This window comes from Phyllosticta citriasiana, assembly GCF_038021145.1.
Source record: "Phyllosticta citriasiana strain CBS 120426 chromosome Unknown IWZ02scaffold_5, whole genome shotgun sequence".
NCBI lineage: Eukaryota > Fungi > Ascomycota > Dothideomycetes > Botryosphaeriales > Phyllostictaceae > Phyllosticta > Phyllosticta citriasiana.
Window position 1 is genome coordinate 415,020 of NW_027117282.1, and position 25,990 is coordinate 441,009.

Here is a 25,990-nt window from a genome sequence, read left to right on the forward strand (position 1 = left end):
GACGTGCACTTACATAAACATACATGCGTAGGTATGTAAACATCCGCAGATACATAGACACATGTACTGTACTGTACTGTATATAATGACAATGAATCAACACACCAAACAACAAAGTAAAAACTCCCTCCCATCCACTGATAAAAAGCTATCCCGCCTACCCGCCTTCCCACCTACCCGCACCATCACCCCATCTCCCTACCGAGGCTTAGTGACAAAAGTAGTAGCACACACAACCAGATATTAGGCTAGTAGTAGAGCACACACTGGGAGCATTCATACGCGCAAACACATGAATTTTTCAAGGAGTATTTAGGTCCCATTACACCACAGTACTCGGGAGTATTGAAGCGTCCACAAACGACCGTGATGAAGAAGCACTCAAGGCCCAGTTCGCAGAAACCTTTACTCGTGTGTGCCATGTCTTTTGGCACCTAGCCTTGTACTTGCGCTACGAAAGCACTCATACCTGTGTGCGTAACCGCATGATATACAAAGTGAATGCAACACCCACCCACCCACCCACCGACCAACCGACCGACTAAAAGGAGGAAGTGTATTTGATTTGGTTGGTCCATTCATTAAACGCCACCTAAATGCCTGTCTGCCCAACCATGTCCCTATCTCCCTCCCGCTCTCACCTCTCACCACCAAGGCACATACCTACTACCTGCACAGGCCTTCCATGCCGTAGAGGTTCGACATACATCTGCCATCCGTGATACTGTTATTCACACGCCCATTACTGTGATTTCAGTGACGGCAGTAGTGTTTTTTTTTTTTTTTTTTTTTTTTTTTTTTTTTTTTGCTAACTCCTTAATCACTTCGTTCGTTTCTTCTTCCCCCCCCACCCCTTTCTTTTGCTCCAATTGCGTCAATCTGATGATGCCTGCCTACCCGCCTGTCTGCCTATCTGCCTGCCTCATTTACTCTCTCTGCACTCATTCAGATTGGTTGGTTGGTTGGTTGATCAACTCTTCTCCTTCGTTCATTTGTTCATTCATTCTTTCCTTCCTTCCCTCTTGCTTCATATCGCTTCTTTCACCCTTAATTATAGAGGCAGGCAGGCAGGTGGGTGGGTACCTAGAAAGGTACCGAAGCCGACAGGAGTAGAGAGAAAGTGCTTCATGGGGAATGTGGCAGCACCACTGGCACGACTACCACCGCCGCTACCGCTACTATTCTTCTTTCATCGGTCTGCCCATCCGTCCGTCCGTCCTTCCATCGCAACCCATTGCAACCATTGAATCGCATCGCATCCCAACCCATAGCACCTTTACCCCCGCACCCATCCACCCAGACAACGCATCCACTCCCCCTCGCACTCAAATTTCGCCAAGTAAAGACAAGAAAGAAAAGAAAGCAAAGAAAAGGGGAAGAAGGGGCGGGGGCAAGTGCAAGTAAGCACGCAAAGGGGAATATTCCATCCGTCCATCCATTCGAAAACGCAATCAATCGATCGAGTCACGCCTCGCCCTCACGCTTGCTTGCTTGGATGCTTGGATGCTGGAAGAGACATGTATGGAGAGGCGAGCGTTAAGAGAGAAGAAAAGAAAGAAAAGAAAGGGGGAAAAGAGGAGGGAATCAAACATGGAGAAAAGCTAAATAACCCAGCTCCAGCCCAACCGAATACCACGCAGCAGCGACTGACAGGTACCTCAGGTAGCCGGCTGGCTGGCTGCACGGCTTCTGAGAGAAAAGGAAGGGAAGGGACGGATGGAGTGAGTGATGTGAGGCCTAGGTAGGTACATGTACCTTGAAGCGAAGGCCGTACGTGGCATATGTACATACAAATGAGGTGATGTGTGTGTGTCTCTGTGTGTGTTTTCCACGAACGGGACTGACTGACAGGGCCTTGAACGTTGCCTTGCGTTCCCTTCCCTTGCCTGTCTGCTCCTTTCTTTCAGATGGACGCTTGACTGGACTAATGAATGCGTCCGAGCCTTGCCATCGTGGTAAGAGGGGGTGGGAGTGGCTTGAATATGTCCTTCCTGTAGACTGCTGGACCAGGGAGGGAGTCGAATACTGCCAGCCAGCCACAATTTCTGGCTTCAAGGGAGAAGTATACGCCACATCCCAAGTCTGCCCCGAAGCAAACTGCCCCGCCTGCCGAAGTAAATACCCACTCTTACGCCGCAGGCGACGCGCCGTGGTCGTGATGACTGCCGCCGCTGCCGCTGAGGCGAAACACCTTACGCACGCTGTCGACGCCGCGCTTAACATGCGGATGGTGCGAGAGAAACTCGTGATGAAGGTGATGATGATGGGTCGACGTCGGGCTCTTAGCTACGGCCGCCGCGTGCGCGTTGACTCCGCCTTTGTCTGCCGCGTTGCTGCCCCCTGTGTCCCCGCCGCCCCCGCCTACCCCTAGCCCCCCCGTCAGCACGGCAGCGACCTTGCCAACACCGCCGCCGACGACGCCTGCGCCGGGGATGCGGCCCGTCTTGCTGTTGCTGTTGCGCGCGGCGCCGACGAGCGGGTCCGCAGGGCTCGGCTTGGGCGGCCACTCGCCGTCGGCCTTCCAGCCGCTGACTAGCGCCGTCGTCATGTCCTTCAGGTTGATGGGGACCTTGGGCGTCTGGCTCTGCAGTACAATCTTGGAGTAAATGTCTGGGTAGGAGCGCGGAGTGATGCTGTCGCGGATGGGGTTGTGCGGCAGCAGTCGCGGCGCCACCGGCAGCGGCGGCTCGTAGTCGGTGTCGTCGTCCGAGGCGGCGAGGTTGTGCAGATGCAGCGTCGCTTGCATTGCACCCTCGAGCGGAGCCGTCGATGACGACGACGGCGATGTCGCCGTTGTCGGACTGCCATTGCTCGTGCTTGTTGTGTTGGTTGCGGGAGCATTGGTTGTGGTGGTTGTGGTTGCAGCCGCAGCGGCCACGTCTGATGCCTTGCGCCGAAGATGTTTGCGCGCCGCCGTTGCGCCAGTCCAGGCATCGCGCTGCGCAATAAACGTCGCGAGGCCCTCGTTCCATTGCATCTCAGCCCAAAGGCGACGCCTCCGCCGGCGCTTTCGCCGCAGAGCGCGGTCCGCCATTTCGTCGGCCACGCCGTCCGGATGCTCGAAGCGGAACTTCGTGTTGTCACTCTGGTGACGTCGCTGGCGTCGAGCTTCTGCTGAGCCAGTGGTGGTTGTGGCGCTGCGGTCTGCAACGGCGGCGTCCTGCCGCTGCTGCTGTTCTTCTCTGGGGCTGCTCGCTGCTTCTAAATGCTCATCTTCGTCCTCGGTCACCGTGTCGTCGTCGGTTGATCCGTAAAATCTCTCGCGAAACTCGTGCACGCCGCGCAGCTCGCCGTCCGAGTTGTCCCATGGCTGCGGCGTGTCGGGAAAGCTCCAATCGTTGCGCACGCGATCGGCGAGGAAGCGACGCGCCTCGCGCGCGGCGGCCTGGTTGTGTGATTCCATGCTCATGCTATGTCTATGCGATTGATGGTAGAGGTCGAGAGGCGGTGAGTCGAGGCGGCGGCGGCGGCGTCTGCGATCACTCGCATGCAAACGAGAAATGCGGAGATGCGGAGGTGCGGTGGTGTGAGAAATTGGAGGCGCAGAAGCGATGGTGTGCAGTGCCCAAAAGCAATGAAAAAATGTTCGCGCGCGGGACTGGGCTCTACAGGAGACCAGACGACAGAGGATCGAAGGACGGCATGGCGGACGAACGCATGGAAGAGTAGGTAGCTGTAGCTGCAGATTCTGGAAACTCGTGGGGATGAAGCGAGAGGTCGAAGAGTCGCTGCCCGCCTTCCCCGCCGCTGCGCTCTTCGGTCCTTGATGTCACCCCAGGCCAAGAGAACAACTGACTAGCGCTCCAACTGATCATTGTCTCGATTCATAAAATTGCTCAGCTACATGCGCCGCCATATCGTCATGTCCAACTCTTTTCCCCACCATTCTCCAATCCTCTCACGGCTTCTCCCCAGCCTTGATCGCCCTGGCCTCCCGCGGCCACACGCGCTTGTACAAGCTCACGCCCACGGCGTCCTGCGGGTTGATCCTACCGTCAAACGTCGCCTTGAAGTATCCGTGCGTTCCCAGACTCTCCTTGATGTATCCGCTCCGACCTCTTTTGGTCCACAGCTGCAGCGCCTTGAACCAGTGCACGTCCTCGGCGTTGAAGAACATGTACCGCACCGTCACCACCCTCTTGTGAATCTTGTAAGGGTGGCCAGTCAACACGACACGCTTTGCAATGACTCTGGACGTTGACGGCGCCAGTGACGTGCCCGTTCCCACCAGCTCGAAAGATGATTCTGTTGGCTGTTCTGCGTCCATTGAGACGTCGTCGCCGTCTTTTTCTTCCTCGCCGTCTCCTGAAAACTCTCGCTTGAAAAAGAGTGCAGGAACAGAGCCCCAAGTCAAGGGTCCAATAAAGGTGGCTACAGCACTGCGGCCGGGATGCAGGTAGCGATCGAATTTGTGGACGTCATTGGGCGTGTTGCCTGCCTGTGAGTAGAGTGGATTGATCCGAAGGCGGCGCGGGCCGCACTGGAGAATTAGCTCCTCCTTGCTCTTGATAGGCTCCTCGTAGTCGCTGCTCAGCGTAATAGCGTAGTTGAGCACAGTGTGCTTGTGCTCATGGCGGAGGAGCGAAAAGAGGCATAGTGTCCTAGCGGGATTGTGTTTGGTCTGCAAAGACAAAGGAACATTGCGCAGGTGGACGTGGACGCGCGTGCCGGGCTCGACGCCGCCGACAAGAGCTTCTCTCAGCATCCTGGCTTTGGCTCCTTTGTAGTCGGAGATCTCCAGCAACCGTCGCCAGCATTCGGGCTCGTACGGACGGTCCTCATCCGTTTCCCAGTGACTTGTTCTCAAGCTCTTCAAGCCTCTGTACTTGGCCAGACGCTCCCTTGCCAGCACATGCGGATGCAGCTCAATTTCGTCAGGGAATTCAAGATCTTCTTCCGCCTCCTTCTTGCGCTCTGCCCGATATGCGGCAATCTGCTCTGCCTCGTCTTCGGGCGCAGGGTCCAAAAACATTTCCGACTGAGGGTACTCGGACGGGGCGTACTCCGTTGCTTCCCTGCCATTTTGATCAATGCCTTCCATGCCGTCCGCTGGGTTCGCTGGTCCATCCACGGCCAGGTCGCCCTCTTGGTCCTCGCTGACGACGCTTTCCATGTCTGATCCCGAGTAGTCCACGTCGTCGAGGAACCACGCAGATTGGTATTTTGATGTTCCCCTTGGCAGCTTTTTGGGGCGGTGCAGCTCTGCGTCTTCGTCGTCGTCTGAAAAGTAGTGGTGGTCGTCCAGGAGCACTCCCTTTCGCTCTGAGGGCGCAACTGAAACGGGGTAGTCGTCCGCGTCCTCCATCGCCACCTCTTCAGGAGCGAGCTCTGCCAGGTCGTCCTGATCTTCCGTCGGCTGCTCCAGGAGAGCTTCTTGTCCCTCCTGGTCCACGGCCATGTTCTCTCCCTTGGTCTTCTTCTTCGTCTCAAAAGGCGCAGCTGTGATTTTTTCGATCTGGAATGTGCCCCATTCGCCAACCTCCACCAGTCTGTCTGCCTTGAGGCCCTTGCCTCTGACGACGCCGGTCAACACGACCTCGCCAGTTGCCTCGGCATCAGTCTGACGCGCCTTGCCCGAAGGCCATCTGACGTCTTCTATCATCATCCAACTGCGGTCTTCTCTCCACCTGATGCCCTTGGGGGTTGTTGTGCACAGCGATCTTGTAATGTTCAAACACTCTTGGGATGCGTCGAGCGAATGCACCTTTTCCAGCGTTGGGAAGAAATGAGTGATGAACGACTTGAGGGACGAAACAACCTGTGGCCGACGTTTGGGCGGCTCCACGGCATCGAGACCCTGCATCATGATTAGCAATTGACTCCCCCCAAGGATTGCTTGAGCGACTCACCTGAACAACCGCCATCACATTGCCTACACCCTGCCCCTCGATACCTCTCAGCATCAATTCGCCCAAGCCGTCAACCTCCTGTTCGGCGCTGAGCACAAAGATGACAAAGTCGGCTACGCGCGCCGCATCCAGCGCAGCCCACAAGTTCCTGCCCACGACCATGTACTGCAACTTTTGTTTGAAACGCTCAACCTCAACTCGGGCCCAGCCCTCTTCGGGGACGTCCTCTTCAACATCCAAGACGCCATTTAAGCTGCGCACTGCGAGCTTGGGCGAAACGTCATCGGTCAGTGGGACGACGGCAACCAGGCGCGGCGCGCCGTCGCGGCCAGAGAAAATACGCGACGCTGATGCATGTGAGCTCGTTTTTTGAATGCGCTTCTGCTTGGCTTGGTTGCGCCGCGTGAGCTTGTTCATGACTTGTTGGTGTGGAGTGCGGCGGGCGCCTCGGTCGAGTGCGTTGATTTTGCCTGTGACAAGGATAATATTAGCTGGGCTGCAGTGTTCCCTGAGGCGCAGAAGGCCAGTTAGATTTGCGTGGTAGAAGTATCGCCCAACCCTTTGACTGTTCTTTAAGCGCACTCTTGCTCGCGTGGCGAGACTTGAATGGTTTGTGCGACGATTTGGTCGTGCTGCGGTGGTGGTGTTGGCCGTCCATGTTGCTGCTTCCACCTCCCGCTTTGAACCTGAAGGGGATACCCGAAGCCAGTTTGGAGAGTGTTGGAGGAGCGCGGAGCACCAAACTGGCAGAAGTTATGGAAAAAGGCCCGTGGGCGTGACGCTGCAGCCGCGGAATTTTTGGCGACAGTGGGTCTTATCGTTATCGCAGGCGGTCAGCGGACCCCGACTCAACGGTATATTCTGCCAGTCACCAAAAGACATCCTGGAATAGTTCAATTCTGTAGCAGTCAAGATGAAATTGCTATCCAAAGCATGGGCCGCTTGCTTTTTCTAGTCCCAAACGCCAACCACTGGTCCAACTAAACCGGCGTCATCCCGCCAAACCAAGAAGAATGTATACAACCGCCATCAGCTGCTTCTCTCACCCGCTCATTGCCTGAATACGGCATTCATCGCATCCTCCACGATGCGCATACCACTCTCAATCTCGTCCTCAGTGATTACAAGCGGCGGGACGAACCTGAGGGTGTTGGTACCGCACGTGATAATCAGCAGTCCCCTCTCCCTGGCAGCAGATATGAGAGGAGTAGGATCTTGGGAAAGCTGCATTCCCAAAATCAGACCTTTGCCTCTGATCTCGGTGATGATGTCGGGGAAATTGTTTTGCAATTTCTCAAAGTGCTTGCGGAAAATCTGTTCCTTCTTCAACACAGACTGCTGCAACTCCTTGTCGGCCAAGCGGTTGATGATGTAGTGGGCGACGCGGGAGGCGAGAGGGTTGCCTCCAAAGGTGGTGCCATGGTCGCCTGGCTTGATGTTGTTGACGACAAAGTCGTTGACTATGGAAGCGCCAATGGGGAAGCCATTGCCCAACGCCTTTGCAGTGGAGATGATGTCCGGGTGTGCCTCCTTGGGCAAAGCAGCGTGAGCCCAGAATTGACCGGTACGGCCGAGACCACACTGGATCTCGTCGAAGATGAGGACGGCGCCGACCTCGGTGCAGCGCTTACGGAGCGCAATTAAATACTCCGTAGTCGCAACGTTGACACCACCCTCGCCCTGAATCGGCTCAATGATGACACCGCATGTCTTTTCTGTGACCATCGAAGGAATGGCCTCAATGTCGTTGTAGGTGCCATACTTGAAGCCGGGCAGCATGGGAGCAAAAGGCGCCTGGTATTTAGGGTTGGGGGTTGCAGAGAGGGCGCCCATGGTGCGACCGTGGAAAGAGCTGTGGAAGGAGACGACCTCGACCTTGTCGCCTGCGGGGTCCAGCGCCTTGCCAACCTTGCGCGCAAACTTGATGCCAGCCTCGTTGGCCTCGGAGCCCGAGTTGCAGATGAACGTCTTGGTCGCATCGTGCATGCCACCCCCAGCGCGAGTCTGCTCGACGAGGAGTTTGGAGAGGGCACCGGTCCAGGGGTTGTGGTAGAGATTAGAAGTGTGGATAAGCTGAGCGGCCTGAATGTCCACCAGTCAGCTAATCGTTTGAGTCGATTCACGATTCCAGCCATACCTGCTCATTCAGCACCTGGACCATTCCAGGCTCGCAGTGTCCCAGAGCATTGACAGCAATACCTGCCGTGAAATCGAGGTACTTGCGGTTCTCGACATCGTAAAGATAGCAACCCTCACCCTTGTGGAACATTGGGAGTGGGCGAACATAGGTAGGGACCATGTAGGGCATTTGGTCGTTGACGAGACGGGCGGTTTGGGAGTCTGCCGCAGGGTCCGGGGTGGGAAGAGCGGCATTGCCCTATGGGAGAGTGTGAGGATTTCGAGTGAAGATTGGGGGTTGTTGGTCATTGAACTGGTACCTCAATGGTCTGCTTCACGCTCTCAGGCAAGCTGGAAGCTGCCGTCGCAGATGACGCATACCGGGGACGGGAGAGTGGCGCTGCTGTCGACGGCTTCTGGGTGCGCAATGCTGCGCCGACGCGCATGGAGCAAGCCCGGAAAGCCATGGCAAAGAAAGAGTGAGATATGGACAAAGGCAAGACGCGAGAAGGGTATCAAAAAAGAAGAGTGGGAAGCGGAGATGGGGAAAGCTTGAGTGAGGAGCGTGGAGTCCAGTCATGTCAGGGCTCGAAAAAAGCGCTATCGATAAGTTGCCGCTGCGACGTCGGCCAGGCGTTGGTGGAGCTCCCGTCCGTGTCCTCCGCCCGCATTGTGGCAGCCATCTCCGCCCAACTCTCTTCATGTCGACTGCGACGGCAGAAAAATCGAACGCCATCACATGTCGAGTAGACGGCATCCAACAGCGCTCCGTTTGAGGATTCGGGAGTCTTTGGCTGAATCCTGGGACAGTCTTTCTTCCATCACCAAACAACAACTCTTGGCAGTTTCGTCTTCGTCCTTCTCGGTTGCCATTATCAATCCTTCCTTGGCACATGGAGGTGGCCGCGAAGTCGGCGACTTTGTGCTGAGGAGTGCCAAACTTGCCTTCGTTTCACGGAGCTTCACGGAGCTTTTCCTTGTCCGCCCACAAAGAGGTCTACGTTCATTCCGCGACTTTGCATAGAATCGACACCAAGATCTTGTCTTATGCCAAGCATAGGATTGACAGTGGCTAGAGATTAGTCAGGGCAAGAATAAGCAGTCTTCATGACAGCAATCCACAATCTGACGAGAGGAATGACGTTTGACATGTGGTCGGGCAACTCTGGGGGGGGTCTGTCGCGGTTCAGGGTACCGAACAAGAATGGACCAGAGCCAGGCGAGCAAGAAGCAAGGGGAAACTCGGCCGAGCCAGGGGATACAAAGGAGAGGGGTCTCCTCCGCACACTCTGCCTCTAGACATTTGGCTTCTCGGAGAATTGACAGGAAAAGTGCGGGGAGTGTTTAGCATTTTGTTGCTTCGGCATCAGCCTCATCTCCAGTGGCGTCATGCCAAGATGGGGGGGCTCAAGGTCAAGCTTTTCGGGGGTCGTGCTGCTGATTGATGGGTTGCGCGGTCTCACAGCGTCAACAGCTTCACGGCAATGGCCACCGTCCAGAGGCGCCCCTTAGCGGCCAACCTCTGCCGCCACTGGGCTGTAGCCAGTTACCGGTCTCTTTTTCGGTGCCGCGACCCGTGCGTCGTGATAGCAGGCCTACATACGCAAGCCTGTCCACTTTGGCCTGTCCATTTTGTGTCGCGTAGTCGTCCACCTTTTCCATCTCAAGCCACCTCTCCTGCCCTGCCCTGCCCTGCCCTGCCCGGCCCTGCGCTTAATCTAGGACCTCTTCTGCTGCTGTTGCTCGCCATCAAGTCCTTTTCCCCCGCTACCCTACGCTACTCGACGCTATTCGGCCGCTCCTTGATTCCACTCGAACCGAGACTATGCGGACGATCAACCGCCTCCATGCCATCGTCTTCCTCGGTATCTGCTCCCTCGTCTACGTAGGCTGGGTCTTGCCCACATTGCGGGTGCAGAGCCGTTTTCAAAAGGTTCTCTCAGGTTCGCGGAGTCGGCTCGTTGTCTTTGGGGACTCTTGGTCCGACACGGGACACTACAAGGTCGCAGTCCCCAAAACAAACCCTCAGGCCAATGCCAGTCACCCGCTTTGGACCGAAGCTTTGTGTGCAGAGGTAGGCTTCAGCGCGTCGCATGGACCTCTTTTGACACGGACGCTGATTGCGTAGCTGCTGTGTGATTCGATCGAGAACTATGCCCGTTCTTCGGGCTCATTCGACTTCAAAGCGCACCCAGACGCTCTCGTAGATACTGACGTCGTCGCGAATGTCACCAACCAAAACCCCTCCAATGCAAAGTTCAAGGCCGACTTTGGCATGCAGGTCCAGCGGTGGATCAACTCTGAGCAACAACGGCTGAATCGTACCGGCGTGCAAGAAAGGACCGTCTTCACCGTCTTCTTTGGTATCAGCGATGTCTGGCAATACGTGGGCTTGGAAGACAAAGAGGCTCACGAAGGAGTCCGTCAGAGCATCCGGACCCTGTTTGCCCAACTTGACGTAATCGCCCAATTCATGCGCAAACCGATCCAGGTCGTCCTGCCGCACATCCCCGACATTACGTTCCTCCCGGCCTTTTCCCAGCAACCAGAGGGTCCCTTTCCCACGTACCAGCGATCTGCCGTCTTCTTGGTCGAAAAGTGGAACACGGAGCTAGAGAGGGCGGCCCGGGAATTCGTTGGTGGGAGCATTCACCTGCTCTCGCTGGATAAGTGGCTGCTGGAAATGCTCCGCGAGCAGCAAATGTACACGATCGGCATTGCAGATGAGAACGGCGATGGCAAGCGGGCCCCGACCTTCACTGAGACCACCAGCCCATGCCTGCCACTGCCGGTAAATGGGGTTCAATATCCATTCGACATGGACGACGCCGATAGCAACCGGACGGAGTCCTGCACCGACGCGTCCCAGTACCTGTTTTGGTGAGATTTTTTGCCCGCCACAGCGCGTGTCAAAAGATACGGCTGCTCCCTGGGTGCAACCGTGTCTTTGGATACCTACTGTGCCGCCATCTGAATTTTGATTGATCTTGTGCTGACGCTGTCTCAGGGACGGCATGCATCTTTCCAGCAAAGCCCATCGGCTCTTAGCCGTCGAAGCGGCTGACCTCGTGAGCCACAATGATACCTTCAACCTGAATGCCCTGCGCAAGCACGAGCAGGAGCTGGCCGAGAAGAAGGAAAAGGAAAAGAAGCCCGACGAGGCAGAAATGGATTCAACGGATTCCGAGTCGTAGGCGTTTCTTCAGCACACGTCGACGTTCATGGGCATTTCTTTGGAGTTTTCGGGTGTGCTCCGCGCTGTTGTCTGAGATACCCATTCAAGTTTCAGCATCTTCTGGCGTTGGCATGGACTGTTGCGGCCGCATTCCGACCAAGCGGCACACAATTCCCAGAGTTTGGGCGTTTGTATGCATTGTCTCAAATCAGTCTCCTTTATTCTCCCCCTCCTTGCATTTGCTCCCGCCTGAGGAATGTTTGAGGCTGGAGCTCGCGCGCTAAAGATTGGCCGCTTCTGGGCGTTGTCGTCGGCTGGTCAAAGAATCCGTCGCCCAGGTCATCGCGAACAGCGCGGCTTCCCGCACCTGTCTAGGATAACAGCATGCGCCAGACCGCTCCGCTGTGCTCAAACAAAGAAATTTCGCCGCGAAAAGCTGGCGCCATAATAGACACAAAGTATCTCGTCGAGGTCATGTCTTTGACTAGCGCCGCCCTATTCACCATTCAGCGCCGTGGATATTGTCCAAGTTTTCAATCTGGATGTCTATCAAGGCTGGCCCTCGCCCCCTGAAAATACGACACCTCGAGCGCCGCCGCTGTCCCAAGCTTCGCTTGCTTTAGCATCGATCTTGACGCCCCAGGCCAGCTGAAGAGGTAGAAATGTCGGATCCCTCCTCGTCCCACCAGGTCTCGGGAAAGAGTGATAGGACCACCCGCAACAACAAAACATCAACGGCTGTGTCCACCCGCTCACGCCGGACAGCCAGCCCATCCCAATCGAAAGAGGACGATGGTCCGCTCACGCCGGAGTCTCCACCCTTTCGCTTGACACGAAAGCGTGCTGCCTCGCTCGTCGACAGGACAGAAGAGATGGACATGCAGGAAGCTGAAGCGGCCCCCGTGTCTGGAACACACTCTCGCATCAACTCTGCTGGCTCTTTGGTGTCGTCTGATGGCTCAACTGCAAACCACGTTTGCCTATGTCAGCCCGATCCCAAGATCCCACGACCGAGGAACGGTGAGTGATGCCTCTTTATCTTTTTGCTTGTCTTTTGAGCAAATATAGCTCGTTTAAGCCCTTTGTGCTGGTGACGCCCTGGCGTGGAGTTGCTCTTTGTTGATTCCCTTGTTTTGATGGACGCTGACCTGGGGTTTCTTTGTAGCGTTTATACTTTATCGTCAGCATCACCACGCTGCCATCGTCGCAGAGAATCCAGGGCTCGCAAATCCCGAAATATCCAAAATCATCGGCGAGCAGTGGAGATCGGAGCCAGAGTCTATCAGAGAAGAGTGGAAGAGATTAGCCGACGAAGAAAAGCTCCGCCACCAACAGCAATATCCTGAATATCGTTACCAACCACGTCGCGGCGGTCGTCGATCGAGCGTGTCCAACGCCAACGGCACTCCTGAGAAACACCTTTGCACCAAGTGCGGTGGACGGAGCATCACGACGCCATCAACGCCTTTTGGTACAACTCCAGGAAACGCTCCGACACCTATGCTTCCTCCGCCAACTCCTTCTCCAGCCTTGACCCCTACATCGCGCTACCTCCCACCGATGATGAGCAACCTGGCCATCAACGCCAACGGACAGCCACGTCGCATCCGACACACACCCGCTGCCATAAACATCGGTCGTATCCCCGAAGATCGCGATGTTCACATGCTCAGCCCCTTATCCCCAGACGCAAAGCGGCGGCGCTACAACTCGGGGTATGTGCCTCAATCGGCGCGCCCGGGCCCAGGGACACCATACCCCTTTCCGCCAGACCCGCGACGTCAGTCCTTGCCAGCCGTCCGTCCAGAAGTGCTGCGTGGGCCCTCTCCCCGATCCTCGGCGTCGCCCGCAGTCCATCACGTCCAGCACCAGCAACAACAACACCACCACCACCACCACCACAACCACAACCATCACCCGGACAGCAACCTCACGCTGCCTCCACTCCAAACGACGACAAACAACAGCCCGCGGCCCGGCACGACGGCCGCGCCAGCCACGGCACACCCCAACAACGCTGCCATGGCCATGGCGGACCCGCGCAGCGTCGAGGCCATGGTCATGAGCATGCCGTTCTGGGGCAAGCTGCGCATCCTGGGCAAGATCTCGCCGCCGTACGGAACACATGTTGGAGGAGTTGCGTCGCCTTCTTCGGCTTCGAACACGCCGCGTGGCGCCATTATCGCCGTCGAGGGCGACGACCGCGCCGTCGTGATGCAGATGGCCGAGTGGCTGCGCGACAATCTGAACAAGAGCGGCGAGCTGGACGCGCGCGTGGCCGAGCCGCCGCGGGGCCCGCCGGAGCGCAGCGACAACGTTAGCAGCAGTGATGCTGCTGATGTCAGTCTGGGTGCGTACATCGCGCTCGTCGCTGAGTGGCATGCGAAGAATGCCGAGATGATTGACTTTATCATGGGGCGGTCGTCGTCCAGCAACTGCAGGCAGCAGCAGCAGCAGCAGCAGCAGCAGCAGCAGCAGTACGACGGCACCGCCGCCGCCAGCGGCAGCGACCGCGACAGCAGCACGTCACGCAGCAACTCGCTCGCGGCGTCGCCGGCGGGCTCTGCCTCCGCGTCTGCCTCCGTCTCGTCGCCGACCGACTCGGCCATGGAAGACGTGCCGTCGCAGTCCCAAAACCCCTCGTCCACCGCCAACACCAACACCACAACCAAACCATCATCAACCCACCACGCTCACAAACCCTCCAAAGGAATCAACAACGGCAATGGCAACGTCGAAAACAAAGCCAGCCGCACCCCGATCCTCATCCTCCCCACCTTCACCCTCTCCGCCGCCAACGCCTGGGCTGCCCGCATCCCCATCGCCGACGCCTACTCGCCCGCCGACCACTGGCAGTGGCTCGCGACGCTCTGGCGCGGCATCGTCGGGCCGGACGTCACCGTCTACGTCGCCGACGCGCCGGCAGCACCTTCCGGTCCCACCTCCGCCTCCACCTCCACTTCCAGCGGAAATGGGGGAAATGGGATGGGGGCAGCGGGCGGCATGCAAACGCCCGGGCTGCCGCCGCCGTCGGGCATGAGTTTTGGCGCTGGGGTTGCGCGGCCGGTCGAGGTGCGGGAGGAGGGGGTCACGCGGTGTGTTGTTGTGAGGAGGGAGAGGAGGGCGAGTGCGACGAGTGTGGGGAGTGCTGGGGCAGGTGGGATGGGCATGGGAATGGGCATGGGGATTGATGAGAGTGCGTTGAGGCGGCTTGGGTTTGAGGTTGAGGAGTTGGTTCGGTGTTGTGTGGGGAGGCAGGGATCTTTGTAGGCGTGTTGGTTAGGGGTAAGGGGTAGGTAGGGTAGGGGTAGGTCAACGCACTGTTTTGTCCTTTTTTCTTCCTTGCTTCGTCGTCGTCGTCATCATCTTCTTCTTCATCATCTTTTCCTTCTTCTCCTGCGCCTGATTGACTGAGCGAGGCAACCACACAGGGCGTGTCTCTGCTCCTTTCTGTTCCTTTTTCTTCTATGCTTTGTTGCTGCCGGTCTGGTCACCCCTTTTCGCTTCATTCCTATCAGTCAGTCTCAGAAGACGCGTCAGAAAGCAGGCAAAAAGCAAAACAAGACGAACGACAACGAGGTCGAGGTGCCTCGCTCGGGGCGGAGAGACTTCATCGTCATCTCATCAGGGTTTAGATCGATGGACCGATTGGCTCGGGGACCTTCATTAGGAGACGAGTAGACTGTGTGCGGCGTTTAAGCAAGACGGCTCGGAGGAAAGAAAGCACACTAGCAAGCATGGTATGGATGGATGGATGGATGGATGGATGGATGGATGGATGGATGGTTGATTGGTCAAGGTCAAGCTACATCTGGATCAGACGAGATGCGAACTGTACATGATTTGTTAGTCAAGAGACAAATATTGCTATTATTGCGTTGTGTGTGTCTTTCCTCTAGCCATGCATGCCATGTAGCGACCTCCAGTCATACGCCGTTTTCGCTTGCACACTCCATTACCGTACATCGATTAGTTTTCACAGCTTTTTTTTTTTTTTTTTTTTCTTCCACTCGCTCGCTCGTCGTTCGCATTTCTCTCGCACCGTTCCAGGTCGATACCAAGGCACACGCGGCGTTCATCCATCGATCTATTCGGATGTCGTCTATCCGTTCATCCCCCCAGAGACTCCCTTCGTTCGTCGCCATCAAAACCATAATTTGAGTCGCCATCTTGCTCCACTCCAGCCGCCGCGACCCTCGCATTCGTTTCCCCCTGCCGATCATGCCTTGCTACGGTGGGTACGTGCCTGCCTACCTGCCTACCAGCCTACCTACACGCCGCGCCAGTTGCCGTCCAGCAAGCCGCCGACGAGCGAGAACCCGACGCCCGACGCCTGCACGGCCGTCAGGCCCGTCCAATTCGTGTCGTCGACAAGCCAGGGGCCAAAGAGGCCGAGCCAGGCAAAGGTCCAGACGAACCCGAGCGTCTTGAGCCAGAGAGGCGGCGTCGTCGTCGTCGTCGTCGTCGTCTCCTTCTCTCCTGCAGCACGAGGGGCTCCGACGATGCCGGCGCGCTCGCCCGCCCACTTGGCGACGTCTTCGAGTACGAAGCCCAGCTCCTGCGCGAGGAAGAAGGGGATGGTGGCCGTGAAGCGCACGCGCGGCAGGACGGCCTTGTTGGCGAGCCAGTGGAAGAGGCCGGATTGCAGGAAGGCGAGGGCGGACTGGACGTGGCGCGAGGCAAAGGAGCCGCGGCGCAGGTGCAGCACGTTGCGGGCGAGGAGCAGGCCGGGAGTCTGCAGGAACCGCCTCATATTCTGATGCCAGGTGCGGCCCCAGAATCTACGCTATGTTTGTTTGTGTCAGTTGAGTGATGACGGGTCAGGGTGGGAGACGGGTTTTGTTACCAGGCTGTAGCATTGGCTCAGTGGCCCCAGCATCGGCACCCAGTGGTTCTTATCTGTCCAGCAGAGTCGCGTCGTCAGGCACACGCCGCACACCACCCAGTACGTCAGCTCCATGAAGGTGCCCGTTTGGGTGCCTGCCAACAGCACGCCGACTGCGCCTCGCCACACTGGCATGTCCGCCGACCGCTGCGTTCCATGCGCCGTCAGCTTGCTGAACAGGTACGTCGCCGCGTCGTGCATCAAGTACAGCTGCAGCACGCGCGAAATGACGCAGCGGTAAAACTGGGACGGCGGGAAGCTGGCGGGGAGATGAGGCGCTTGATAGGACCAGCCAATGCCGCGCAGGTTGCGGCTTGCTTCCATGCACCAGAAGAATTTGTTGAGAGGCGACAGATGCGCAAAGGCGTAGATGGGCGTCGTGGTCGTCGTAAGTTTGCCGTTTGTTCGATCTTGCTTTCCTTGCACTTCAGCTTCTTCGCCTGACGACGAGACGGGCGATGGCGGTGCCTTGGCCGCAGCATCGCTGGCTTTGTTTTGCGCCGCAGTGACTACGCGCTGCTCAAAGGGTGGTCTCAGGCGGATGAATTCAGAAAATGGGTCTTTGAGCATGAGCAACACATCATGGCTCATGATGACGAAAAGGGTAACTGGAGAATTGTTAATTCCAAGGCAATATCTTGGGCATTTGCAGCTTACAGGCGGAAAAGGCAAAGTCGTCGGAGCGGACATTGCTGCGAGGAACTAAGAATACGACTGATAGAAAGAGAGCAGTGGATGCAAGGCAGACGATGAAGCGGAGATTCTGGGGTAAAAAATGAGCGATCCAGAAGGCCACGGGCTCGAGGGCCGACGCGAGGGGCACAAAGGTAATCCACTGCACCATGGCGACGATGCAGCCAGGAGCGAGAGATGGCGAGGTTGCGGCAGAGGGAGGAGTGTAAGCTTGAAGAGGCTCAAGGCGGCGGGCAGAGCAGGGCAGAGTATAAGTTGTAAGGTTTGCATGGATGATGGCAGGTAGCACAAAGATCTGGTGGTGTCACTCAACGTGCCGCTCGCCATTTTGGCAAGGGAAGTTCCCGGGTTCCGAGTGCCACTTTGTCCCTGGCCGCACGCCGCCGCCATTGGGAGAAATTGTTTTGTGCTGAGCAAAGAACCGTGAGGTGGTGTTTGCCGTGCAACTAACCGCATCCAGCCACGGCCATGATCCTGAGGCGTGTAAGGACGTTTTGGTCCGTCTTCCGCCCCCCAATTCGGCAGCTTGCGCTACTCGTGGCCAAGACGGCGCGCCACGGCGGTTGACAGTTGCCAGACCCAAAGTGCGGTGAGGCCAAAAGGCGTGAAGATGGAGGTGGTCACTTGACGTGCGTTGAAATGCGAGATGCTGCCATGCTGTCCGGATGTGAGCGAGCAAGCAGGCAGGCCGGCCTGTGCGGTGCACCAACCACATCACCACCTGTCCGTACCTGTCCGTACCTGTCCACACCTGTCCACACCTGTCCACACCTGTCCACACCTGTCCACACCTGTCCACACCTGTCCACACCTGTCCACGTACCTTACCTGGCTGTCTCCACTCCTTCATTTTTAACAACACCATCACCATGTGTGTTGTCCTGGGTCGGTCCGCCTCACCCTTGGCCCGTTCCAGGGTTCCGCGCCGCAACGTCACCGGCTGGCCGTCACCTCATGCTAGAACCGATGCGGCCCCGTCGCTTTCACATGTCAAAGCCACGCCTATGCCCTGCCGCTGACCACGAGGCTCTCGCTCAAACCACGCGCGCTACATCTTCGACCATCTATTGTCCAGCGCACCGCATCAACTGCTTCGTCCGGCTCTGCATCATCCTCTTCTCGCGGCCCCGCCCTCGTTCGTCACTGCTGCTACGCTGCGCGCACATGTTTTCGCCGTCATGATAGGTAAACACCGCCATCTTCTGCTCGGCCTCTTGTCCGCCACCACACATGGAACAATGCTAACGCTGCCTGGAGACCACGTACTTGGACGGCCCTCGATTAAGTTCCGCAAGATCCAAGTCCTGGCCGTCGTGTCCTTTTGGTCCGCCTACCTGTACAGGTACAATCCCGCCGCCTTTGTCTGCTTCAACTTGACTGACTTGAATAGGGGAAATCGACATGGCCCTCCCCTTTTGCGGCGCCTCTCGTCCGTCCTCTCCAACCGCTTGACGACATGGCAAACCGTCATCATCACGCTGCTGTGGCTCTACGTCGCCCGAAACTTCGGCAAACTCGTTGGCCTCGAATGTCCCGAGCCTCTGGCCAATCTCTACTCGAGACCATATTTCCGGGCAACGTGGGTCACGACTGCCCTGGACGCTGGCTTTTGGTCTGCCATGCCCATTAGGCGCAAGTGGTTGCGGGACCTGTGCTCCGTCATCTTCACCGCGTACTACCTCATTTGTGCCGAGCAGGCCGACGAAAAGGTGCGCAAGGTCAGAGCCACGCTGACGGTGGACCACCTGCGCGTCAGCTGGGACAAGGGAACGACGCCTTACCTCAACTTTTTGACCAACTTGATGCGCCCGCGCCTCATGCGCTACCCTCCCAGGGCCATTCGCATCCCGAGGCCGTCGGGATCATCCTACAAGGATCCCGTGCAGGGGTGGCTATACTTTGATGGTCCCATATCCGCCTTGAAGAACTACAACAAGGTCGTCTTGGACATTCCCGGTGGCGGCTTCGTGGCCATGACCCCACGCAACCACGACGACAAGCTCATTGGCTGGGCAGCCAAGACCGGGCTCCCCGTTCTCAGCCTCAACTACAAAAAAGCCCCCGAATATCCCTACCCGTATGCGCTCAACGAATGCTACGACGTGTACCGCACCATCATTGCCAGCCGTGGCCGATGTCTGGGTCTGTCTGGCGACTCTGTACCCAAAATCATCGTCGCTGGAGACAGTGCCGGTGGCAATCTCGCCGTGGGAATGGTGCTTATGATCCTGCAGAGCGGAACTACCGAGCACCGTCGTTGGCACGGCGAGCCATCGCTACCGCCTCCAGAGGCTCTGATCCTAGTCTATCCTTCGTTAGACATGAACATTGGAAATTGGATGACCGACGAGCAAATGGCTTTGATCAGGGACAGAAAGACTCGCAAGACCAACGACGGAATTTTACGTCGCAAGAGTGACGACTACAGGAAGCTCACTCCAAACACGCCGCACCATTCTGACGAGGAGGATGAAGATGAAGACCAAGAGACTCCTCCCGCCAGGCCCGGCCCCTCCAAGACCAACGGAGACAATTCTTCGTCCAAGACTTTGACCGAGTCCTCAATGGCGCGGTCTCCCTCGACTTCCGTCCAACTGTCAGCAGCCCACACGGGGGTCGACTCTCGAGCACTGGAACAACGCCTCACAGAGTCTCCGTCCCTTTCTCAGCGTCTGGCCGAGGCTCCCTTGAGCAAACCAAAAACTTTCAAGACCCGCCTGGCCATGTCGTCCATGATTTCATACTTTGGCGACCGCATTCTGACTCCGGAAATGATGCGCGCCATGATTGTTCTCTACATCGGGCCTCACAATCGCCCAGATTTTTCCACCGACTACCTCCTGTCTCCCCTGCTCGCCCCCGAATCTCTCCTCGTCAATATGCCAAAGACTTATTTTTTGACTGGAGAACGCGATCCACTTGTCGATGACACGGTCATCTTTGCCGGCCGCATCCGACAGGCAAAAGCAGCGGCCTGGCGAGAGCGCAAAGAGCTTGGACTGCTCTCTGCGAGCGAAGCCCGCGCGTTTGTTGATGAAGACCATGTTGAGGTGATTCTGGTGCCTGGAATTTCGCACGGTTTCCTGCAATTTGTCAGTGTCTTTTCGGACGGATGGCGCTACATCTTCCGCTGTGCTCGCTGGATGCGCGAAGTAGCCGACAAAATTGACCGCGATGCCGCTCGCGCAGCCCGCTCCTCTCTTTCGTCCAAAAACGGTGGCGTGGGGATCGTCCTAAAGCGTTCCTCGGGCCCCCGTCACCACTACCGTCGCTCCACTTTTGAGTCGTCGGGTGATGACGAGCGTCCTCTGGAAATGTCTTTCCCCGGCAAAGCGCAGTCGGGCGGAGCAAACCGACACCTCGCCGCTACAAACGGGAATGGGTCCGCCGCCGCACGGCGCCGCTTCCAAGCCGACGCCGATGACATGTCGCCTGGACGTGCGCGTTCCGAAGCCACCGATTACTTCGGCGAAGACGGGGCAGGCAAGTCTGCCAATGGCACGCATGAAGGAGACGATGATGACGACGCGGCCAACGGTGAAGCAAACGGTGGCGCCGCGAACGACAACAACAATGGCTACCCCAACGGCAAAAACGGTAGCCGCGGAAGAGGCCGCGGCCGCACGGCCGGCAGCGGTAACCGTCCGCGTCGAAAGAGCCTTGTAAGCCTGGCAAGCGAGGACGACTTGCTCGGCCGTCGCATGCGCGGGTTGACGGGCAGTCTGATGCGCGAGGCGGGCCAGATGTACGAGCCTGGTAGTCCATAAGCAATAGGTGGGCTTTGTTGATCTTTCCATTGCCTTGGGCATGAGTCTATGTTGTCCTTCGCTTCGACTGTTGTCTTGCTGATGTTTTTGTCTTGGCGGTGTCTTTCTCATCTTGATCTTTTTGGTCACATCTTTTCTACAATATGCTCATACTCAGTCATCCCCCTGTTTTTCTTCTAAATCGCACGGATGGATACCTGTGTGTCATCGTCTGCCATCATTATCATCACCGTGGATAGGTAGGCTGGCTGAACATTTACTGCGAGCGGGGCACTGGGGGCGTTTGTTTGGGACTGTTTTACGTCTCTGGATCAACTCATACAATCTGACTGAAACAACATTTATTGGCGTTTTGAGGGTTCTTGACTGATCGGGAGGGTCTGATACTATGATACACATCAAATTACTTCTCTTTGCTCCAGTGTTACCAACTTCTCCACCTACCCCCAAACTTCTCCAATTATCCTCCAACTTTCCTCCAAATGATGACTAATCAATAATCATCAACAAGCCGCATGCCTATCTACTATTTCACTCTTGGCTTCAAACTTGTTGCCAGTGGGAATCATGATGATGTTGAAGTCGTCATAAACCCCAAGCCATTAGAAATCAGTTCTGGTTTGCAAGACAGTCGTTCTACCTGCATCATGGGGAAGAAGTATTGCCTCATCGACACCTCACATGTACATTCCTCCAGCCGCAGTCAGTACCACCCAGCAACAAAGCAGCAGCAGCAGCACAATCGAGCAACAGAACAGCCTCACCAGCACTCCACAACCACACGACCAAAATGCCTCACAACGTCCTCGTCACGGGAGCCTCCGGCCACCTGGGCGGATCCTTCCTCGCCACATGGGCCGCCGACTCCAACAACATCATCACGACGGGCTACGACACCTTGTACGCGCTGGTCCGCTGCGACTTGACGCCAGACGGCATCAGGAAGCTGGTCCCGGAAAAGTAGATCACGGTCGTTTTTTCGGTCGATTGACGCGTATCACTCGAACGGCCAGCGCGCGTTTATCCAGGCGCTGCCCGGGGGGAGCTCAAGAAGAGCACGGGACGGGAGGTGCATTTCGTCCATGTGAGCAGTAGTGTGTGACGAGGACTAGCTATCTCGGTTGACGACCCTTTTGAGAGTTTCCAGGCTGTCCAAACCAGCTGCGACGTCGTCAGAATCTACCTGTTTTCCCCCCTGCGTTGTCTGTGTGTAATTTTTTTCCATCCGCATTTCTCAGTCTTGTTGGATTGTTGGATGAGGTGGGTTGGCTGATATGCACGATACGACGCATAGACGGCAAGAGCACCGGCTTCGGCGACCCCATCTCCATCCAAACCGTCGACGTCGTGACGGCCGCAAAGGCCGCAAAGGCATGTGTGGAGTTGGGCGCGAGGGCAAGGCAAGTTCATTCTCATCCCCACATCAATCTCCGGGCATCCATCCACCCATCCACAATCCTCCTCTCCTTCCCGACCACACCACCACCCCCCTCCCCCTTCTCCTTCTAACCAGCTAACACACCTGGCCCGTCTGCCACATCAACGAACAACACAGCCCTGTACATCTCGATCGCCCTCACACGCGCCATCCTCCCTCAACCCCACCACCCCCATCCCTCCCTCCCGACAGCGGCAAACGCGGCTTCTGCCTCGCGTCGTCGGGGTCAGTGCGCTGGGACGACATTTACGCGGCGGCCGGCCGAGCGCTGGTCAAGCGCGGCGTCATCATAGATGCGACGGTGCGCCGCGCCGATGATGAGAAGGTGAAGGCCATGGCGAGGGGATCGAATGTGGGCTCGGAGTCTGTTGTTTTTAAGATTGGTGGACAGTGAGTCGTGTTTCTTTTTTCTCTTCTTTTCTTTTTTATTTCTTCTTTTTTTTTCCTTTTTCTTTTTTTGCTTGGCCCCGACCCGCTGTAGTAGTAGTATCAGTGGTGGTGGTGGTGGTGGTGTGGGATGTGGGTGTATGCATACCCTGATTCGAGACGAACTAGGTGCAATTTCGCGGCCGTTCATGGCAAGGATCTCGGGTGGCAGCCGCAGTACCAACCGCACCACATTCATTCTGGAGGCGATGGATGACGGGGTCGAGTTGATTTTGGAGAATCTGTCTGAGAAGCATTGGGGTACGAGGTGGGTGGATCACTTGACCCGCCTGCTTGCTTGCCGGACGGAGGTCGTCAGGTCTGATGGTACGGCGACGGAGGAGTCGGACGCGAGGGGATAAGGCGATGGCAGGTGTTTTGTGTATAGAACAGTTGTTTTCGTTGTTGTTGTTGTTGTTGTAACATACAATTCGATCGCCTAGTTCACTCCTCACTGTTCGGCTCGTTTTATCAGTGTTCACGCACTGCTCAAGTAGTACAGACAATTTCATCTGCTAGTCCTCCTCCTCCTCCTCCTCCTCATCATCATCCCCCTTCTTCTTGACCGGCACGTGGCCCGCCGCCCACACAGCATACTCCTGCGCATTCGCATTCTCATTCCTCACAAACTCCGCAACATGCACCGGCACCTTCACCACCCTATTATGAGGCGCAGGAACCGGCTCACCAAAGCACTCCCACACAGGAACAACGCCAGCCCAAACACTGCTCACGACATCCTGATTCCGCAAGTCCTTGCGCTCGTCGACGGGGACGCTGGCAGAAGTCTTTGCCGTCGCAGCCGCAATGCGAATCTTGATGACGCTCGTGGCAGCCAGCTCGGCGGCGTCGGGGCGGCGCGAGTTGGCCCAGCGACCGGGGATGACGGCGTCGGTCAGCAGCTCGAGAGCCCACATTTTTTCGTTTGGGTCGGCGACGAGCGAGGCGTGACCCTGCAGCAGCGCGCTGCGGTAGTTGTAGCTGTGGTGGAAGGGCGTCAGGGCCAGCTTGTAGCCGTCGACTTTGGTCGCCGAGACGCAGACGGGGAGACCTGGGGAGGGGTTGTCCTTGCTGAGCTTCATGAGCCGCCCCGTCACGTAGCCGTGTAGGTAGCAGGCCGCCTCGGCGTCGCTGTCGCCTCCTGGGTACGTTCCTATCTGGCCGATCATGGGTAGGATGACGGGGAAGGGATCGGAGGGCGAGGGCAGGAAGGAGACGTGCGCTACGCTGGTCGTGTTGAAGATGTTGTGGATGGTTTCGGCGTCGTAGGAGCCTGGGGGCTGGTGAGCAAATTTCGTCGATCTTGTTTTCATTCTGGAGAAGGCTGGGGAATACCTCTCTCCTTGTGACGGTTGAAGGTCGTCGAAGGGGTGGGTGCGTATGATTCGTCTCCCATTTTCGTAGTCGAGAGAAGCTGGCTCACAGACTGATGGAGTGTTTCCTTGGTTGATGCTCCCTCGCCGTCCAACACAGCTCCTTTTATCCCCCTCACTATCTTGTGGGTTGATAGTGATGGTAGGAGTCACAGAGCTGTACCACGCCCTAAGACATGGTCCAAAGCTGCCAACAGGACCCCAGCAGCATGCAGCGACCCCAATCACCCCGCAGTTTCGCATGCACCAGCCTGATCGGGTTGGCGTTCCCGTTCGTGGCTGCAAAACAGTCGACAGCCCGACCTTGTCAACCCTTGTCCCCCTTTCCGCCCGCCGTTGACGCCGAGACACACGTGGGAAGCTTGTTAAGGGCCGCCTTTTTATTCGACAGTGACTCACTTGCCAAGGCTCGCTATGATCGTCCTTGAACAACGCTCTGAGTGGCGAGGTTCGCAAGGGAGTGCGAATTCGGTGGGTTAAAAGGATCGAGATCGTCAAGTATTCAGAGATGGGTCTGTTGCGACAAGCGACGGGGCCGTGATTCACACATTGCAAAGTGATCTCGCGTCACGATGACCGCCGGTAGCGCGTCATCGGGGCAGGACAGATTCTCTCGTGGTCTTGACATGTCGTGTCCAGTGCGAGCGTCATCCGCGGAAGTTTTTCATGACCCTAAACGGCAGGGGGAAACGTCCCGGCATCGATCCGAAGGCTTCTCGCACGCTGTCGTACACCAGTAAGCGAAAACCCCACGAAACCGATTCGAGCAGCCTTACCACTTCAATCTTGAGTGTCAGGGGGCAGAAAAAAGTCTTGTCCTTTCACGCGGCCATCGTTTCCAGCGCCCACTGCGTCTCTGTGTGGGTTTGCAAAGCCTGAGACCCAATCTTTTACCCTCGCCACCTTCTCGACTCCTTGCAGTCCACCCATTTTGTCCACTCCGTGCCTGGCAAGCAAGTGAAGCTTTGTTTGGTTCTTCTGTATGCTCTTTCGCAGACTGGAACCAAACACCTTGTCCCGAAAGAAGTCCAGCGCTACATTCTCAATCAGAACGACGTCTTGAAGACGGAGATTCTCCAGTGCGTCTCTCAGGGGCTCAGGAGGGGTCGCTCTTGCACCACCGTTTGCACGCTGACTGTCTCTAGCAGCAAACCAGAAGGTGATTTTGAAGCCGATGCCCGTCTCGTCGCCCACCAGGATCTCGGCCATGTCCCGAAGCCCGTAGCGCGTCTGCTTGGAGTGCGGAGGGAGAATCGATATGACGCCCACAATGAGATTGATGACAATGGTTTGGGGGATGATGCTCTTCAAGTGTCCAGCGGTGGGTATCTCACACAGGTTCTTGATGGCTCGCGGTAGTCGGACATCCGCTTGGGTTGTCTTGCCCAGGGATATATTGCTTTGGTCCATGTACATGTCGCTATGGAAGGAGTCGAGCATGGTGGTTTCTTCCAGGGGACTCAGGCTAAGATCCAGTTGCGAGGAAAGAAGGGTGTCATGGACGGCCATTGAATACTCGATGAACCGGGACTCCTCATCGTCTCGCTCCGTAGATCCATTTCCACCTCTGGTCTCGCGCAGTGGCTGAAGGGTCGACACGGGCAAAGACACCTGGCTGCTCCCTACATCAGTCTCATCAACAGACCTCTGAGTCAATTCTCCATGGAACTGCTGCTGTACGTTCAGCGATCCGAATTCCTGCGTGAGTCCAGTCGGCAGCCGCGTATTCGTCAGCGGCACGCTACGCCAGCGAAAGAGACCTTCGTCTTGTAGTTCCTGACCACGACCAAGGCTGCCACCACCTGCCAACGTTCCAGTCGTCGAATCCAAGAAGCGCGCGACGGCCGGCACCCAATCACACAGCAGCGAATCCTCGTCCCACGAAAGCCGTTTCGGATCCGGGGCGCCCGCAAGCACCACGCGCGATATCATTGCCGAAAGTGGTCCAGCAGCAACCGGGACTGTGGCGCGGCATGCACATATGTGGTCAGAAAGCAGCGGGCCCAACGACCGAGGCCGAGCAAGAGGTCGCGGACCAAATGCTTCGGTCGAAGCGTTAGCACCGGGGCTGGCCCAGCAAATAGGCAGACAGCAACGTATAACAACAAGGAGAGCCTAAGCCCACGATTGCTATAGAGGCGTGCTTGGCGGAACCGGTGCTGACAATCTCGACTCGTTGTTGGTTGGTCGCGGAGCTGTCTGCGGTCTCAATCGCGTCGGCCATCGGCTCGGTCGGAGATATGCCCCCCCAATGCCCCCCCTGTTT

At 57.0% G+C, this 25,990-nt stretch overlaps 9 protein-coding genes across 9 annotated transcripts; 3 read left to right on the forward strand and 6 right to left on the reverse strand.

Annotated features, from left to right (window-relative positions):
* Positions 1 to 2,128: 2,128 nt before the first annotated feature.
* On the reverse strand, positions 2,129 to 3,403 carry IWZ02DRAFT_375223 (uncharacterized protein; the record flags this gene model as incomplete). The annotated part of the gene is made up of 4 exons (XM_066764808.1): positions 2,129 to 2,242; positions 2,420 to 2,739; positions 2,803 to 3,085; positions 3,230 to 3,403. 4 exons carry the CDS (start codon positions 3,401 to 3,403, stop codon positions 2,129 to 2,131), a joined length of 891 nt encoding a protein of 296 aa, XP_066623601.1.
* Positions 3,404 to 3,789: 386 nt separating this feature from the next.
* Positions 3,790 to 6,634, reverse strand: IWZ02DRAFT_222812 (uncharacterized protein). The gene is made up of 2 exons (XM_066762849.1): positions 5,850 to 6,634; positions 3,790 to 5,797 (listed from the first exon to the last, which is right to left on the reverse strand). Exons 1-2 carry the CDS (start codon positions 6,264 to 6,266, stop codon positions 3,899 to 3,901), a joined length of 2,316 nt encoding a protein of 771 aa, XP_066623602.1. The 5' UTR covers positions 6,267 to 6,634; the 3' UTR covers positions 3,790 to 3,898.
* A 100-nt stretch (positions 6,635 to 6,734) lies between these two features.
* Positions 6,735 to 8,520, reverse strand: IWZ02DRAFT_448066 (acetylornithine aminotransferase-like protein). The gene is made up of 3 exons (XM_066767318.1): positions 8,288 to 8,520; positions 7,987 to 8,226; positions 6,735 to 7,931 (listed from the first exon to the last, which is right to left on the reverse strand). Exons 1-3 carry the CDS (start codon positions 8,432 to 8,434, stop codon positions 6,900 to 6,902), a joined length of 1,419 nt encoding a protein of 472 aa, XP_066623603.1. The 5' UTR covers positions 8,435 to 8,520; the 3' UTR covers positions 6,735 to 6,899.
* A 1,581-nt stretch (positions 8,521 to 10,101) lies between these two features.
* IWZ02DRAFT_375012 (uncharacterized protein) lies at positions 10,102 to 14,412 on the forward strand (the record flags this gene model as incomplete). Its single annotated transcript, XM_066764795.1, has 7 exons — positions 10,102 to 10,847; positions 10,975 to 11,154; positions 11,786 to 12,162; positions 12,308 to 12,983; positions 13,068 to 13,562; positions 13,621 to 13,730; positions 13,889 to 14,412. Coding segments are annotated over 7 exons (3,108 nt in total), but the record flags the coding sequence as incomplete, so codon positions are not given.
* A 945-nt stretch (positions 14,413 to 15,357) lies between these two features.
* Positions 15,358 to 17,041, reverse strand: IWZ02DRAFT_222978 (membrane bound O-acyl transferase family-domain-containing protein). Its single transcript, XM_066762853.1, has 2 exons — positions 15,989 to 17,041; positions 15,358 to 15,928 (listed from the first exon to the last, which is right to left on the reverse strand). The coding sequence occupies exons 1-2, from the start codon at positions 16,715 to 16,717 to the stop codon at positions 15,413 to 15,415; spliced, it is 1,245 nt and encodes a 414-aa protein (XP_066623605.1). The 5' UTR covers positions 16,718 to 17,041; the 3' UTR covers positions 15,358 to 15,412.
* Positions 17,042 to 17,745: 704 nt separating this feature from the next.
* IWZ02DRAFT_222844 (Alpha/Beta hydrolase protein) lies at positions 17,746 to 20,745 on the forward strand. Its single transcript, XM_066762850.1, has 3 exons — positions 17,746 to 17,905; positions 17,978 to 18,062; positions 18,111 to 20,745. The coding sequence occupies exons 1-3, from the start codon at positions 17,899 to 17,901 to the stop codon at positions 20,485 to 20,487; spliced, it is 2,469 nt and encodes an 822-aa protein (XP_066623606.1). The 5' UTR covers positions 17,746 to 17,898; the 3' UTR covers positions 20,488 to 20,745.
* Positions 20,746 to 21,277: 532 nt separating this feature from the next.
* IWZ02DRAFT_489436 (uncharacterized protein) lies at positions 21,278 to 22,319 on the forward strand (the record flags this gene model as incomplete). Its single annotated transcript, XM_066769569.1, has 2 exons — positions 21,278 to 21,447; positions 22,118 to 22,319. The coding sequence occupies 2 exons, from the start codon at positions 21,278 to 21,280 to the stop codon at positions 22,317 to 22,319; spliced, it is 372 nt and encodes a 123-aa protein (XP_066623607.1).
* Positions 22,320 to 22,866: 547 nt separating this feature from the next.
* On the reverse strand, positions 22,867 to 23,747 carry IWZ02DRAFT_489437 (uncharacterized protein; the record flags this gene model as incomplete). Its single annotated transcript, XM_066769570.1, has 2 exons — positions 22,867 to 23,624; positions 23,687 to 23,747. The coding sequence occupies 2 exons, from the start codon at positions 23,745 to 23,747 to the stop codon at positions 22,867 to 22,869; spliced, it is 819 nt and encodes a 272-aa protein (XP_066623608.1).
* A 352-nt stretch (positions 23,748 to 24,099) lies between these two features.
* Positions 24,100 to 25,815, reverse strand: IWZ02DRAFT_222908 (uncharacterized protein). Its single transcript, XM_066762852.1, has 2 exons — positions 24,501 to 25,815; positions 24,100 to 24,447 (listed from the first exon to the last, which is right to left on the reverse strand). The coding sequence occupies exon 1, from the start codon at positions 25,654 to 25,656 to the stop codon at positions 24,505 to 24,507; it is 1,152 nt and encodes a 383-aa protein (XP_066623609.1). The 5' UTR covers positions 25,657 to 25,815; the 3' UTR covers positions 24,100 to 24,447; positions 24,501 to 24,504.
* Positions 25,816 to 25,990: the final 175 nt, after the last annotated feature.